General features: G+C 43.6%; 2 protein-coding genes across 2 annotated transcripts in view; one reads left to right on the forward strand and one right to left on the reverse strand.

Moving 5' to 3' along the window:
• The window catches only part of LOC105283079 (midasin), a 75,589-nt gene that overhangs the window by 12,610 nt on the left and 48,937 nt on the right, over window positions 1-14,042 (forward strand). The window lies entirely within an intron of this gene.
• Window positions 1-14,042, reverse strand: part of LOC105283072 — a 35,769-nt gene that overhangs the window by 4,060 nt on the left and 17,667 nt on the right. Inside the window, exons 2-6 of the mRNA XM_011345534.3 lie at window positions 4,446-4,647; window positions 3,269-3,521; window positions 1,754-2,008; window positions 1,538-1,657; window positions 1,017-1,199 (exon numbers count right to left, since the gene is read on the reverse strand). Of these exons, the coding sequence (XP_011343836.1) occupies window positions 1,017-1,199; window positions 1,538-1,657; window positions 1,754-2,008; window positions 3,269-3,521; window positions 4,446-4,633 (999 nt within the window). The 5' untranslated portion in view covers window positions 4,634-4,647. The remainder of the gene's footprint in view (window positions 1-1,016; window positions 1,200-1,537; window positions 1,658-1,753; window positions 2,009-3,268; window positions 3,522-4,445; window positions 4,648-14,042) is intronic.

Genomic DNA, 14,042 nt, shown 5'->3' on the forward strand with positions numbered 1-14,042 from the left:
TTCTGCAACATTTCGTTAAGCAAACTATGATTCATGACTTGTCGAAAATTAGATCGATAAGCAAGTAGGACGTGTCACAATAAGGATCGCCTCCTCTTAAATTAAACTTTTTCACTGAGTCGCGGTTCCCGTCAAAGTGCCGAGAGTTTATTGCACATTGAGAAAATTAAATGCAGCTGTTTCTTTCGTGCATCTGTTACGATGTTACGTCAAAACCGCTGCGCGATACTTGCGGACCGCTCGCCGAGTTTTTCTCGACGAACCTTTCTCTTCAAAAATTTATATTCTCGTTGAAAAGTTCTTCGACGGGAATTCCACTCTCGATGAATACGAATTCGCTCGATCGACTTGTGATTCACAGATAACTGTGTCGGCACGGTCGAGCAAGTTTTGCCTATATGTTTTCAAGTAAACTTCCCACATTGGTTCCTCCAGTGGTACTTTGTATCGGCGCGCAAAGAGTCAAACTGATGTCGTAAGCACCGACAAGTTACTGACGATATGCATATTTTAAATATCACATCGTGTCAAATTTTATCAAGTGAAAAACACGCAAAAGCATTCACCCGGGAGAGGAGAAATTTGTAATACATCATATTTTACAAATATCCCTCTGGGCTCGGGCAATTAACTTGGTCGTTTTGAACAATTGAATTCAATCGCAACTGCAGTTACTTGCATGGCATCATCAGTTGCATCCATTTATATTTATGACGCGCATACATGCAATTAACAGTACGACTATTTCTGTCTCTCGAAATTGATAAGAGAAAAAGTTTATACACTCGCGAGATGAATAAACAATGTGCTTGAGATCGCAAGTGCGCACAAATGTATGACTAGGAGATGATTGTACAGGGAATAATAATATTAGAGAGGAATAATCGTTCGCTATTCGCGATACATAAATATCAGTAAACCGCGTTTTGGAATTTTGGAGGCGACATTAATGTGAAATTCAATGTGAATGCAAAATTGCTATTATCGCGTCGTAGGAGCCTATTCATTTCAATTACCTCGTAGCCGGTAGGATTGCCTATGACGGGATGGTGCACCAGGGTAACGAAAAACAATGGTCCCCAGAATATGACGTATGCCGCTGTTATGACCAGGAACATTTTCACTCTCTGCACGCCCTCGCGCTCCATCCTTCGCAGATAATTCCTCATTTTCCGATGCTCCTCGATGGCGCCCGTTCTCTGAAATATCGATACATCCCGAGTATCTTATCTTGTTGGGCGAATTTCATTGAGCGATTTGCATGTCCCGACACTCGCTTTCATTTCTATCTTGGCTAGCTGAATCCGTTTGCAATCGTAAGCATGCGGAAACGAACGCGTTCAAGGAGCAATTTAGCATCACGTGAGTGAAACACAGATGGCAGCGAGACGACATGTAAAATGTAAAATTAGGGACATGCTAAATTGTCACGTAAATAACAAATTCAGCTACGAAAGCAGGGATTTTGCAAGCAAGTTTCGGAATATACGCATGTACTATTCTCACATTGAAAATATGTGGAGGTAACAACTCTTACTTTTGGTGTCGTACCGTTCCTCGTGTCAACTGCACCGTCCTCACTCGCGAGCGCATTTGTTGCACTCTGACGTCCGCCTGTCACATTAACGAGAGTCGTAACGAGGCCAGCTACTCGTACCTGGAAATAAACAGAATTACGTAAAAATAGAGGAGAGAGATATGTATTAAACTTTGTATACAATTAGCTATAATCTCGGCTATAATCTTCGCTCACCGCTTCGACATTAGCTTTCGTTAGGTCCCTGTGCAACTTTCTCAAGTGAAAGAGCGTGAGTGCCACGCAAATGACGTTGATGACGATCCAGAGCACATTAAGGATGTAATGGCGGAAAGGCCCATGCACCAAAGGGCAACTAGGTGCGTTGTGGCCGCTCTCCGTGTTCGCTGCCAAGGCCCCGCTGAGAAACGTGGGTCCCAGATTGATCGTTATGCTGGCGAACCAGATCATGAAGGTACCAAAAAGTACGCACTGCAGAAAAACGGAGGATTAATCGAAAAAATTCGTAAGATGTCTCGCATTACATTTTTAACGAGTTAGTTTCGCGATTTTTTGTTCTTTTTTTTTATAGTGAGAGCGTAATAATACGCATTATACGTTGCGTGCTTAACGAACGAAGCGTCATTAGAATTTTGTCCTTGCAAAAGTGAATCGAGCATCGTTAGGCGTGTAAGTTAGCGGTGTAAATTAATTTGAGACTGAGCGTTAGTACACGTGCGCAGGGAAACCGAGTTGTTAGAGAATTAATTGCACTAATTTAGCGTGTCCCGAGTGGTACTGTAATATAGGGTCCCTCGTAAGATTTGCATCGACCTATAGGAGCGAACAGTCCGATGAATTCGGAGGGATGGCTCCCCTGCAGGTTGTGTTCGCCGTTCTTTCTCGCGACTTTTAAATTCTTAATTAAAAATCGTCGCGAGTTCTGATTATTAATAGTCCTAATTAAAGATCTCTTGAAATAACAGCCCGAGTTGAATGACAAATTAAATAGAAAAGAATCTGTAAAGAATGAGAACTCTTAATAATTTCTGAAATGTACAAGGTTTTAAATGTCACAAGGATGCAGATTACTTTTTCTTCGAGAAATCAGATTCTTTTTGGTCGCCCGTTCGACACATTCGCATCGCGATGCGTACCGCTATCAGTCATTGCTAAATTCATTATCACGATACTACGGTCAGGTAGAAATCTCTCCCTGTTTCTCGCACCACGTGTGAGATGGACGACCGTCTGCCAAAGTCGCGCGGTTTGTCCGCCGTCAGCAAACACTCGGAGAACTTGATTGACTTGACCCACTATCTCGAGAGTAGTTTCTGCGCTTCATTAAATAAGCATTTACTGAATCTTAGAATCCTTGTTGAACATTTGATAAATTACAAAAAACAATGTAGCAAAATAATGCGTATCCAATTACGATGTTAAGAAAGGAGAGTCGCACAAGTCGGAAATGGATTACAAACGTTATAATGGGAAGACAGAATGTTAAATACGAGCTCGAAAGTGGAAAGTTGCAGATCGTAAGTTGCGACTCGTGAACCGGAAGGGCCGTGAGTTGGGTAAGATAAGTTGAAACTTGAGCGTTAAGACTCAGGGAATCGAGAATTTACATGGCTGCAAAGTTTCCAAGTTATCTCATGATACACCCGAAACAATAATGAGAATTAATGAGGAGAATAATAGTCGCGGGTGTAAAATAGTCGACACGCGTTGCGATACCGCGCATTTTCTCACCTGCGGCGAGTCCATCAGCAAGGGTGCAGTGAGGTCCGCCTCCTCGTCACTCTCCGGAAATACCGGGCTGTCATTTAACACGGTCGTTAGCATATTTACCGTGGAAACGGTCACCAGCAACAGAAATGCCGTCTCGACCAGGGAGCACTTGTTAACGGGTTGACAATTCAATATACTGGAGCCTAGAGGCAGCAATATAGCAGCCCTGGCGCAATCCACCATGGCTTGGTGGAATAACAGTCCCTGGGACCACCTGTAAATCCCGGGATAAATGTACGTCAGCATGCTCGCTGTTCTCTATCCCGCCGTAAGCCCTCCGTCCGTTTCGTTAATCCCAGACCTGATATCGTGCATTCCGCACAATAATCTCCGGTGTTTTATTGCCAAGCAGCAGCGATTTCTCACTTGTATTTGTAACACGGACATATAGGCATCTCTAATTTATCGACTCGAATTTATCGATATCCTGGATCTTGGTATACAAAATTCCGGAAACGCCGTGTTTAAGGACACACTTTGGATTTTCTGACTGCGCCACGTTTCGCGTATCATAGATTGAAATGCCACGTGGGAATAGAATGTATACATCGGCTCGGCCAATATTTTCTCGCAGTCGAAGTATCGAAATTTTATTTGATAATGGCACGTGGTATGTGGCTGGCTAGCTGCAATATGCTCGCCGGTGCACGTACCGAAATAAAGCGTACTGACTTTCGGGCCACGTACGACGCGACTGAACTGCTTATCGTTAACCCGTAAATTCTCTTCGAGGAGATGAAAAACATGATACGGCAACAATTTGCTATACCTTATCGCTAAATTGCGCTTTCCCCCGGTGCTCGAATGAATGCGCTGAGCTCACGATATACTCGAACATCACGAGCCGAGGATGCAATAGAACGCGATAGAACGGAGAGCCATGCAGCTGTGCTTTTCTACGTTACGCGAGCAGTTTTTCTCTCGCGGAGACGGTCGCGCAATTTTTGCCGCCCGACGCGATAGCATTTCGCATAAAGCGACGGGGGTTGTTTTTTCCTCGCCCCAATCGACATCGAACGTCATAATGCGTGAATTTCCGGCTGTTATTTCCAGATCGGTCTACATGGTGCGATCACGAAGCTCCGCGTCCTTTCTGACGGATTATAATCGTCACCGTTATTCGTCATATATCGTGTACCTGCGCAGCTGTCGCTTCGCCAGGATCAGCGCCATGAGGATGATATTCGCTCCCATCCCCAACGCGCCCAGGCTAAATATGACGGTAGCCTCGGTCACACCGCCGGGGTGACATTGAAATACCTTGGTGGCGTTGGTCGTGACATTTCCGGAAGCGCCGATGCCGAACCTCAGATTGGCCCCGATCATCGCTACCGCTGAACCTGGACACACAGAGAACCGCATTTAATCGTCGCCATTCGAATGCGATAATAATTGTTAAAGCCGCAGCGCAATTGCAAATCCCAAATCTATTCGAAAATTCTAATGTTCGAGCCCGCGATTTAAATTTCAGCTCCTTGATTTCACGAGTACTGCGAGATCACTATGTGTACAATTTTGATCAATATTTGAAATCCGATCGTTGTCAGTTTTAAAGTCTGCGCGAGATCTAAAGTGACTATGATTGCTCCATTGCGTCACTGATCAGGTCATTAGTGGTGATGCGAAATCGTATCACCGCTTTGGCGTTTCTAAATAATATGATTACGACAAATTTTTGTCTTACAAGTGTAAGATACAAAAATATGTTTGGCATTTTTTCCTTTATGTCGTAAGTGCACAACTGAATCATGCATGGCGCGCAAGAGTTTATTAGTGGGTTGAATAGGAATTGTTCTTAATTGTCAGCGTGACTTCTAGTTAGGGTGTGCGAAGCAGAGAGCAGAATTCCGCCGGGTCGCGTTGAAGCCCGTTATCAGTGAAGAGAGCACGAGAATCTCAGGTATTTCCATCTTCCGCAAATCTTGAGCCACGTTTCCGGCATATTCCCATTGAGATCCAGTTACTCTCCGGTTTAGGCTTTGATTATCTTCCTGAGCTTTGCGTGTATGTACAGGCCGACGACTAATTGAATGGCCAATTATTCTTGGGCCTTCTCGATAATTAAAGAGTCACGTAGACGAGCTAATAAGCATCTCCAATTTGGATCATCGTTGCATCTCGATTTTGCGACATTATACTTTGCTTTTCCTTTCACTTTGCGAGAACAGCCTGCTGCTATCTCGATACGGGGACGCTATTTCCTTGACTATCGATCGGTCGTAAACTTAAACGGCGTTGTAAAAGCATCCGCAATAGATCTCATTAAACTGTTGCATTAAAAAGTCACGTTCATACTTTAGTTCCGATTTAGTTTTTCCTCGATATTTGTTCCTGATAATCTTCCGGTGTTCTTAGCGGTTAAATTGTTTTTGCGCCGGTCGCGATATCTCTAGATACTCGGAGAAGAGGCGTGAAATATCCATCCGAGTGAACGCGATACGAGCTGTTTATTCTTTCTCTGTTATTCAGTTGCGCGCACATTTTGTTCGAAGAAAGGTGGGAATGTGAGAACATAGCAAAGGAAAACCTTCTCGCGGCGGGTCTATCCGATTTTTATAGACACTCTCGACATTGTGTATAGCATTGTATCCGCGCTATCGAAACTATCGCACTTTTCTTCATCTACAGATGCCTTGCATTCTTCTGTTGACAACTTTTTTTACGCCAAGTTCCAAAGTGCCAAAAGCTGATATGAAGAAAATACTCTTGACGAAATCGCTGCTTTCGAAAGAATACAAAATATTTTCTTCCTATATTTATTCCTCAATTTATCCTTATTACCGCCACGCCGCGCAAAAATCGATTAAGAGATCGAATACGCAACTGGATAATAAAATTCTGTTCCTCACTTGTATTTAATTCTATTTTCGTATTGATTCACTTTTTTTATAAGTGTTCCTTATTGTGTAAACGCGAACAAGGGTAGAACCACGCAGAATGCATGTAAACGCGTGTTCGACAAAGTGTCTAGGCCGGGAGAATCTCGTCTTATCGCCCAATGAAGATTCCCCGATGTGTATTCCAAGAGGCATCGCCTCGAAGCACTATCGCGAGATCATATACCTCGCCTTCGGGCAAAATCACTCGGTTCTCGTTTACCAGAATAAACGCGAGCGCGCGTTGACTTCGAAATGTTCCACCGTTTTCGCGTATACACGACCCATATTCACGACTCGTGACCCGCGTTATCCAAAAGAGATGCCATCGTTCGAAAAGTGTTCCGGCACGGAGAGAAAGAGAAATAGATAGATAAATGATAGAGAGGAGAAGAGATATAAAAAAAGAGCTAACTCCAGCTTTATTCGACCTGTAAAAACTCGGTCGCCGTCAGGTTCGCCTGGGAAAACTGCAGTACTATCGGTATACAGCCGCGTCGGCAAAATTAAGCAGCATCCGATACGAACTAATTCGATTGCAGCCAATACTGCAGTTAATTGTGTTAGGAAGCGCGAGAGTGAGAAGAGAAAATATCCTGTCTCGGCATCCCCCGTTGATGCTGCGTCATCGGTCCACTTGCGAAGCTCGGCATTGGTGCAACGCCCAGAAAACTAATTTTAGAGCGATGAAGAAAACAACGGCGACATTAATCATTCATGTTTTTAATATTCCACATTTCTGTAACTGCATTTTTTAACAGTGGATATTGGATTAATCAAAAAAGCCGTGCCGATTTTTATAGCAATCTTTAAACCTTGTATTAAGAATTAATGATTAATAATAAGTATTAAAAAGTAACTCTAAAAAAATCCGCTCGGAATCTTCGGTTAGCCCAGTAGTTTAAAGATAACGATAGCAGATAACCGATTATTGTGCTGGTCGGTTTTCTTTTTCCTTCTTTTTTCTTTTTTTACGTATGCAGACAATCGGAATTATATTTGCCATTGAACTCGCGGCCGCATCCATAGGAGCTTCCTCATCGGTTCTTTGAGAGCTTCCTTCTCTCTCTGTCTCTCTCTTTCGTCGCCACTTTTCCATTTCCAGAGCGATCGAAAGTTGCTTGGCAATCAGTCGTTGCAGGTCTTCCTCCCCTTACGTATCGATCGCGGCAAGAAGTTTTACTGATCAAAGCCGGAAAAAGGACGATCTTCCTCGCGGAACTGTAATACTGCTCCTTTATACCCGTCGGATTTTTACCGGCGAGTTACGAACGGATTGACGTTATTATAGAATTTGTTCCTCATAAATCTTTATCGGATCAGTTTTATTGTGAGCTTTACCGCTAGGTGGATCAATCGAGACGACAACGCAACGAGCGGATTAAAGTGCGAAAAACATTGAAGTGTCGCTTCCTTTAGCTTTATAGCAATCCAATAAGACAAAGCACTCTCAGAATTACTTTATTTATTCATTACTCGTATTAATTAAATTAATTAAACGTACAACACCACAAGGAAACATTAAATCGTGGCAGGAAAACTCGCGTTTTTCAGAGGTGGATGGACGGATGCAAAGACTTTGCTTCTTGAGCTACAATTATTCCGCGCGAATCGTAAATTCCCATCTGTTTAAGAGTTTTTGACGAGCCACGTCCGGAAAGCACCAGCAGAACACCTCATGCATATTCACGCGGAGACGACATAATTCAATTTTAGGGCCATGTTATATCAGCAGCGAGGCCTTTCTTCCGCCCCGAGTTGAACCTCTCTGCTAACCAGTTCGCAATTAATCTAGCAGTAACTCGTCCTGCTGCGGACCGGCCTTCGTCCTGCACGAGAATTCTCAATGTGGTCGCCACTAATCATTTCAGCAGATCTCCAGTGACCGTAAAGCGTATTGTTCTTCGACAATAAAAAATTGTGAGTCAAGAATTAAATCGCGAGAATATTAATTTGACAAATATTGATCAAGTAGGCTGAATTTATGCGAAATGATACGTTATACGTGAAATTGACAATTCGTTTAATTTATGAGTCGCAGATGTTATTGAGTTTCGTTGGGTTAGTTGTTGCCTAATTGGCAAAAGAATCTACCGCGTTTTGATTGTTCGTACAAATTACGCTGGACGGGGTAACGAATCGCGGTACGACTAACGCCCGGAAGCTTAAAATGAATTTTCGTGTGTTTCGAAACTTGACGAAAATGTATATTCAGCTGGTGCCGGGGCAAAGTTATCTCCCACGGGAAAGTTTCCCCGTGGCGTTTTAAGTTTCTTCTTCGTGAGTTTTACTACGGTTATTTCTGAGCAACGAGATATACGTGGCGGCTCTGTTGAGATAAGGGGTTGAAAAAACGTATGATGATCATGCATAGTGTGTCATCGATGATATCGATGAAATCATCAGTTGCTCTCGTTTTACCGGATTGACTCTATTTTCGAATAGACATTGATTTTCTTACTTTTTCACGTAATTACTGTGCTCTTTAGTTTTCAAGATTTTCTTCTCAACTTTCTGTGCAAATGTCAAAGATGTAATAACAGTAAATCACGTCCTAGTCTTCTCGAAAAATCAGGAGGAATTCATAGTTAATGTAGCGAAAAAATTGTACAATGGCAGTAACGAGTAAAGATGGAACTCTTTACAAATTCTTCGCAATTTTGTTCTTTACGTGAATATCTGAATTAGCGATATTCATTTTAGATGCAAATATACTTAATTAAGAATATACTTAGTATAGTGACGCATAAAATTCTCTATAAATTGGACAGATTCGCGAATCTAAAAAGATCAGTAAAGTTTTAAAAGATCGCTGAATAAATATGCCACAATGAAGCTTTAATACCCGTAACTTTACGGGTATTTGCGTATGCAAATTCTGATATTTAGCCGCGAAAATATCCTAATCTTGTTATTGCAAGAGACATTTATATTATCTTGCACGTTATTTGCACGGTGGTATCAGGCGAAAACAGGATAAAGCCAACCGACTTTTTGCAATATCCCAGCCACGATTAAATAAGAAATTCTGTTGCTTCATTTTGCTTCACCTACAGTTACGCGTACTCCCTTATCCAATACCACCAAGTACTGTTTGTATGCGAAGGGTTAATAGACACCTACGTGTGCAAATAGGGTATCGGTGGTTGCTGCACATTTACAGGGATAAAGTGGAACACGTGGGTTCCGTAGAAGCGAATGTAATGGCATTTAAAGCAGTCCAATTAGGCAGACCTAAATAAATTCGTTGGGTCTTGACGAGACTCCAGTAGCCGTTCTCTTTTCTCTTTCGCTCTGTTCGTCCCGTCGTGGTTTTCTCACTCCACCAACCCTTTCCATCCTTGAAAATCTCAATCAGTCGAGAGACCGCTCTTATTCTCTCTCTCTTTCTCTCCCTCGTCCTTCGTTGACGATCGATAATGATCCGAATAATCTGCGAGGTCGATGGGAAGTGATACCTTGGACCTAGGTGCAATTTACTGCGGAATAATTTCTTGAGAGACTTCCACTGACTTGTTCGACACACTTCTCCGTCTCATTTAAATAGTTATTGTTCGTTAAGTATTGCGATGATAAAATGGAAGCGATAAATATTTCATGAACTATTATGTCACTACTCTGACGCAGAAATTATTTCTGTTTGTTGCCGCAGATTCATTTTGCGGCTTGGAAGCAAGGGGATGATCATTTTGTGCAATTTGTACGATGAGAATGCATGATCCACACGAAACGCAATGATGAATCGTCGAGTCGAGCTTCAATTCAATCATCCCTCATTGCGTCACGTTCTCTACTACAAATCTGTATTCCCTCGAATATAATTCGGGAAATGCATCGTGCTCTCAGAGTTTGCTCCTCGCGAGCGCGAGCGCGATAACACAGAGATAATACAACGACATGGGAAATCTGCGGTACGGATGCGTACAGATCATACAAGTTGCAGAATGTGTTTTGATTATTCCGGTTCCGGCGCGAAGAGGGTCCCGCGGCAATCGCGTCGTGTGACTAATTAAATTTCACAGGTCCTTCTCGCACTCGCACGAGTACATACGAGGACCACCGATCGAGCGTGTACTGCCACCGGTGATGCTGGGCGAGCATAATCAAAGATGTTAATTATGCTTCCTCGCCGCGATGGTAATTGGATCTCGCGTGTTCCGTCGCCGGCGGCTGAGGACGATCGCCGAAGCGGGTTCAAGCGAATCACTCGCCTTTAAGCGTGCAGCCCGACGCAATTACGCACGAATGTCGCATACGGGAGTGATTAATTTGTAAACTCTGATCGCACGTTGCTATACAACCTGCCACTTGTCGCATACGAGATACGCTAATCGATGCGCGACAAGCTGTGATCTCCGAGCATGCTATAATAAGCTTGCTTATTATATTAATCCTAGTGTGATTACTTGACGTTTGCTTGCAATTTCCCGCGTTTCTGTGAAAAAGCATAGAGAATGAAGATTTATGTTTCTAGCATCTGGTATGAAAACGTAAATTTCCATATAAAGCTGTGATGAGAAATAACGAATAGAGCTTGCAATATCATTATGTGTCCTTCATCTCTCTCAAGTCCTTCAAGTTATATTAAAAGTTAATTTCGCGGGTACAGCGTCACGAGACGTCGCGTCGCTTCTGAGCATCTGCATTAAGGATTTATTTCTCGTGCTGAGAAACGGGGAGAGCAGAAATCCTTTCTAAATTGGGCGTGTAATGTCGAAAAAAAGAAAAATGAAGAATCGTCATTCTTCCGCACTTGCGAGAACAACTTTGTTCATCGTTTGCGTTCGCAAGTGGAGCTTTTATCCGTTTCTCTCTGAACGGTGACGCGAGCCACTCGATCACTGCCTGTCAACTTTAAGGTGGAAGCCGCGTCCTCTTCATCACCGACCAGGATTACTGGTCGACGTTGCCTGTGCGTTTACTCATTAGCCCTGAAACCTCTCGAACTCACAAATCACAATTAACTAGTTCGGTGCATCGTCAGGATCTGGTTTGACCCTCGGCGAGCGGAATCTGTGGGCTTTATCGAATTGCTGCATAGTTGGATCGACTTGCAGTCTAGGCTTCTTGATTGTGGCTAACTGGTATGCACACACCGATTTTCTCGTTACTGAAGGATTGTGGCTCGATATTCCGCTAATTTTTATATATATAATTAACGTGAATCAATCTTCCGTCGAAATCTTACGGCGAATATCGATTCTCGACTATTGGAATGCCGCATCATCTCACGTGATAATATTTCACCCTCCACGTGAAGGATGCGACCAAAATCGAAAAACAAACAAAAAATAAAAGCAAGAAAATAGAGATTATACGGACGGAAAATTGACTGATTGCCATCGACATCAGCTTTCATCAGATTTTTCCGGTGTTACTGCTGGGAATGGGATTTTTTGAAAGTACAGAGCAGCGCCCTTTGACCTCTGTTTAAGAGCCTATTTTCCGAGGCAGTGACTGCGGCTTGCCGGGAATCCATAAAACCTGACACAGAAATTCTTTTTGCCTTCCCGTGGTGGTTGCTATCGCGTATAAATTGCTATTGCCATGCATTGCTTGCAATCTATAACTATCGCAATAGCTGTAAACAGCTGCATACTCGATTTTCCAACCTTCGTGCAACAAGATCGCACATAGGTACTCACTCACAGGTTTGACCGTTTGGCTGGGTTACGAAAATCATCATCGATCTCTGCTCGAGAAGCTAGCAACCTTTTACAAAGAGGAACGTAAAGCAAGAACATGCTTATCGCGTGTAACGCTCGAGCGGGTCAAGTTGACGGATAATCATCAGAAACCCTCACCGATCCCTTGCCCTTTATCGCTATTTTTGAATACGTTCTGTCAAGATATGAAACGGATTCTCCACCGTCGCTCCTTGGTCGCTTCCTATCATTCCTCGTTTTTTTCATTTTTCTCCTCCACCCTCAGCTCCTCGTTCTTGTCGCTATTCTATAAAATTTATTCCGATTACTTCGGACTTTTGAGAAACGGCGAATATTTTATTCCCATGGGACGCAAAATATTATTCCGGTGACGCGCGCTCAGGTAATACCGCGTGAGAATATCCCCTCTGCCTCGCGAGAGGGTAACTTTTCGGCGAGGCTGACTCACAACCATGGGGATTCATTGTCTAACTGCTACGGGCAATGGTCTCTCGCGCGAGCCGAAAGGCTTATTTAAATTTTAAAGGACAGGCTCGCGCCAGGAACTTTGAAGTCCCATTTTGCGAGGGGTGCATAGCGGCGGAACGTCATGCTCTCGCACATCTCTTGCATAAACGGGCGGCAACAATGCACGCGCCATTACCTTTCCTCCCGCAAGCTCGCGGCGTCTCATATCCCTCACAAATCTTGAATAACACGCGTGGACTTTATATTAAATAATATATTTTCTTACACTTAGTTGCAAAGGATTCTCAATTCTCTCGCTGGAGAATCTTTACGGATAATCTTTCCGTTCCCTTTCGGTCACAACGAGGGTGAAATCGACTTCGACGTTCTCCAAATGCGCGAATTTCGTGGCGCGCCAACGATCCCCGTCACTCGTGTCAAATATTTGCAGAGAACTCACAGGGTCGAGTCGCGTTGCTCGGGGGCGGAAAACGCTTACGCTCGATACGACACTCTCCATGGGACGATTATGTTAGCGCGGTTACCGTAAGCGGGCACCATAAAGCGTTACCCGTGTAAAGCATGACGAGGCGGCGCCGAGGTGTTCGTTAACTATCGGCGTGTCGGCTCGCAAACGCACAAAGCCCGATAATTACCGTCATAACTTCTTGCCCGCCATAAACTGACCCATGGATATAGGATATCGTTGGCCTTGCATGTGTACATACATTGTGGTGCAAAAAAAACGGTTTATTATCGTGTCTGATACAAACGGCAACCACAACGCGGTCTCTTGATCGCTTTCGTCATCGAAATCGAAAATAGAATTGTAATAGAAACTATAATATGCTGCTTTGCGCGAGCGGTATTTCCTCGTTTGCACAAGTACCGGTACAAGTTTCTTTTTAATGGAACACGTTTGGCGCCAATATTCGCTCCCACCGCGCGTAATCCTGGCTTGTATTCAAGTTCGGCGTTCCAGATCCCGCGGGGGATGAGACGGATAGAATGGCTAATGCAAGGGCGATAATCCGCGCACCATTGCCTCCCATGACTCGTAAGTCCATTCATTTTTACGGAAAGCCATGAGGATTTCTGCACCCGCTCGCTCGCGTACACGCGCGCGAATAAATTCACATCGTGACGGGATGTCAGCATGATTTATTCTATTTACGTTGAACGAAAAATTGTAAAGTGCTCCACGCGAAGGATACGTCATGTACACGCGACTTAATACACGTGACTTTCAGATACGACGAACATATATTATAATAAATGAGATATTTACGGGCGGCTTCTGTCGCGCAAAAGATATTGCATGCCTTCAGCGAAATCTGCAAAAAGCTTCTTCTCTGCAAATGCGTACCCGATACTAGCGAGCTGAGCGTGCGCTATCGCTTACGTAACAGCAATTTACATTTAGGTGCCATTACATTAATTTAGGCAAGAGGGGATTGATAAAGGTTTTATCCGGGAGACTTTTACGACTAATGATCCTAACCCGCGGGTTGTTAGGATTGTACTCTTATCTAAGACCCGCAAAATTGGGTCAGCCAAATGGCCATTTTTCAGACGGGATCCCCCTCGAATCGTAGATCAAGTGCGATCTACCGAATCTACTAAGTAAACAAGCTATTTTTCCTCTCGGCAGTTGGGTGATGCCGCAAGTCTTTTTTTTTCTTCCTTTTTGATCTCCAATGCTCGGCGACGCATATGGCACGTGGTCGCTTGAAGATGGAGCGGATA

The sequence above is a fragment of the Ooceraea biroi genome, chromosome 4, assembly GCF_003672135.1.
Source record: "Ooceraea biroi isolate clonal line C1 chromosome 4, Obir_v5.4, whole genome shotgun sequence".
NCBI lineage: Eukaryota > Metazoa > Arthropoda > Insecta > Hymenoptera > Formicidae > Ooceraea > Ooceraea biroi.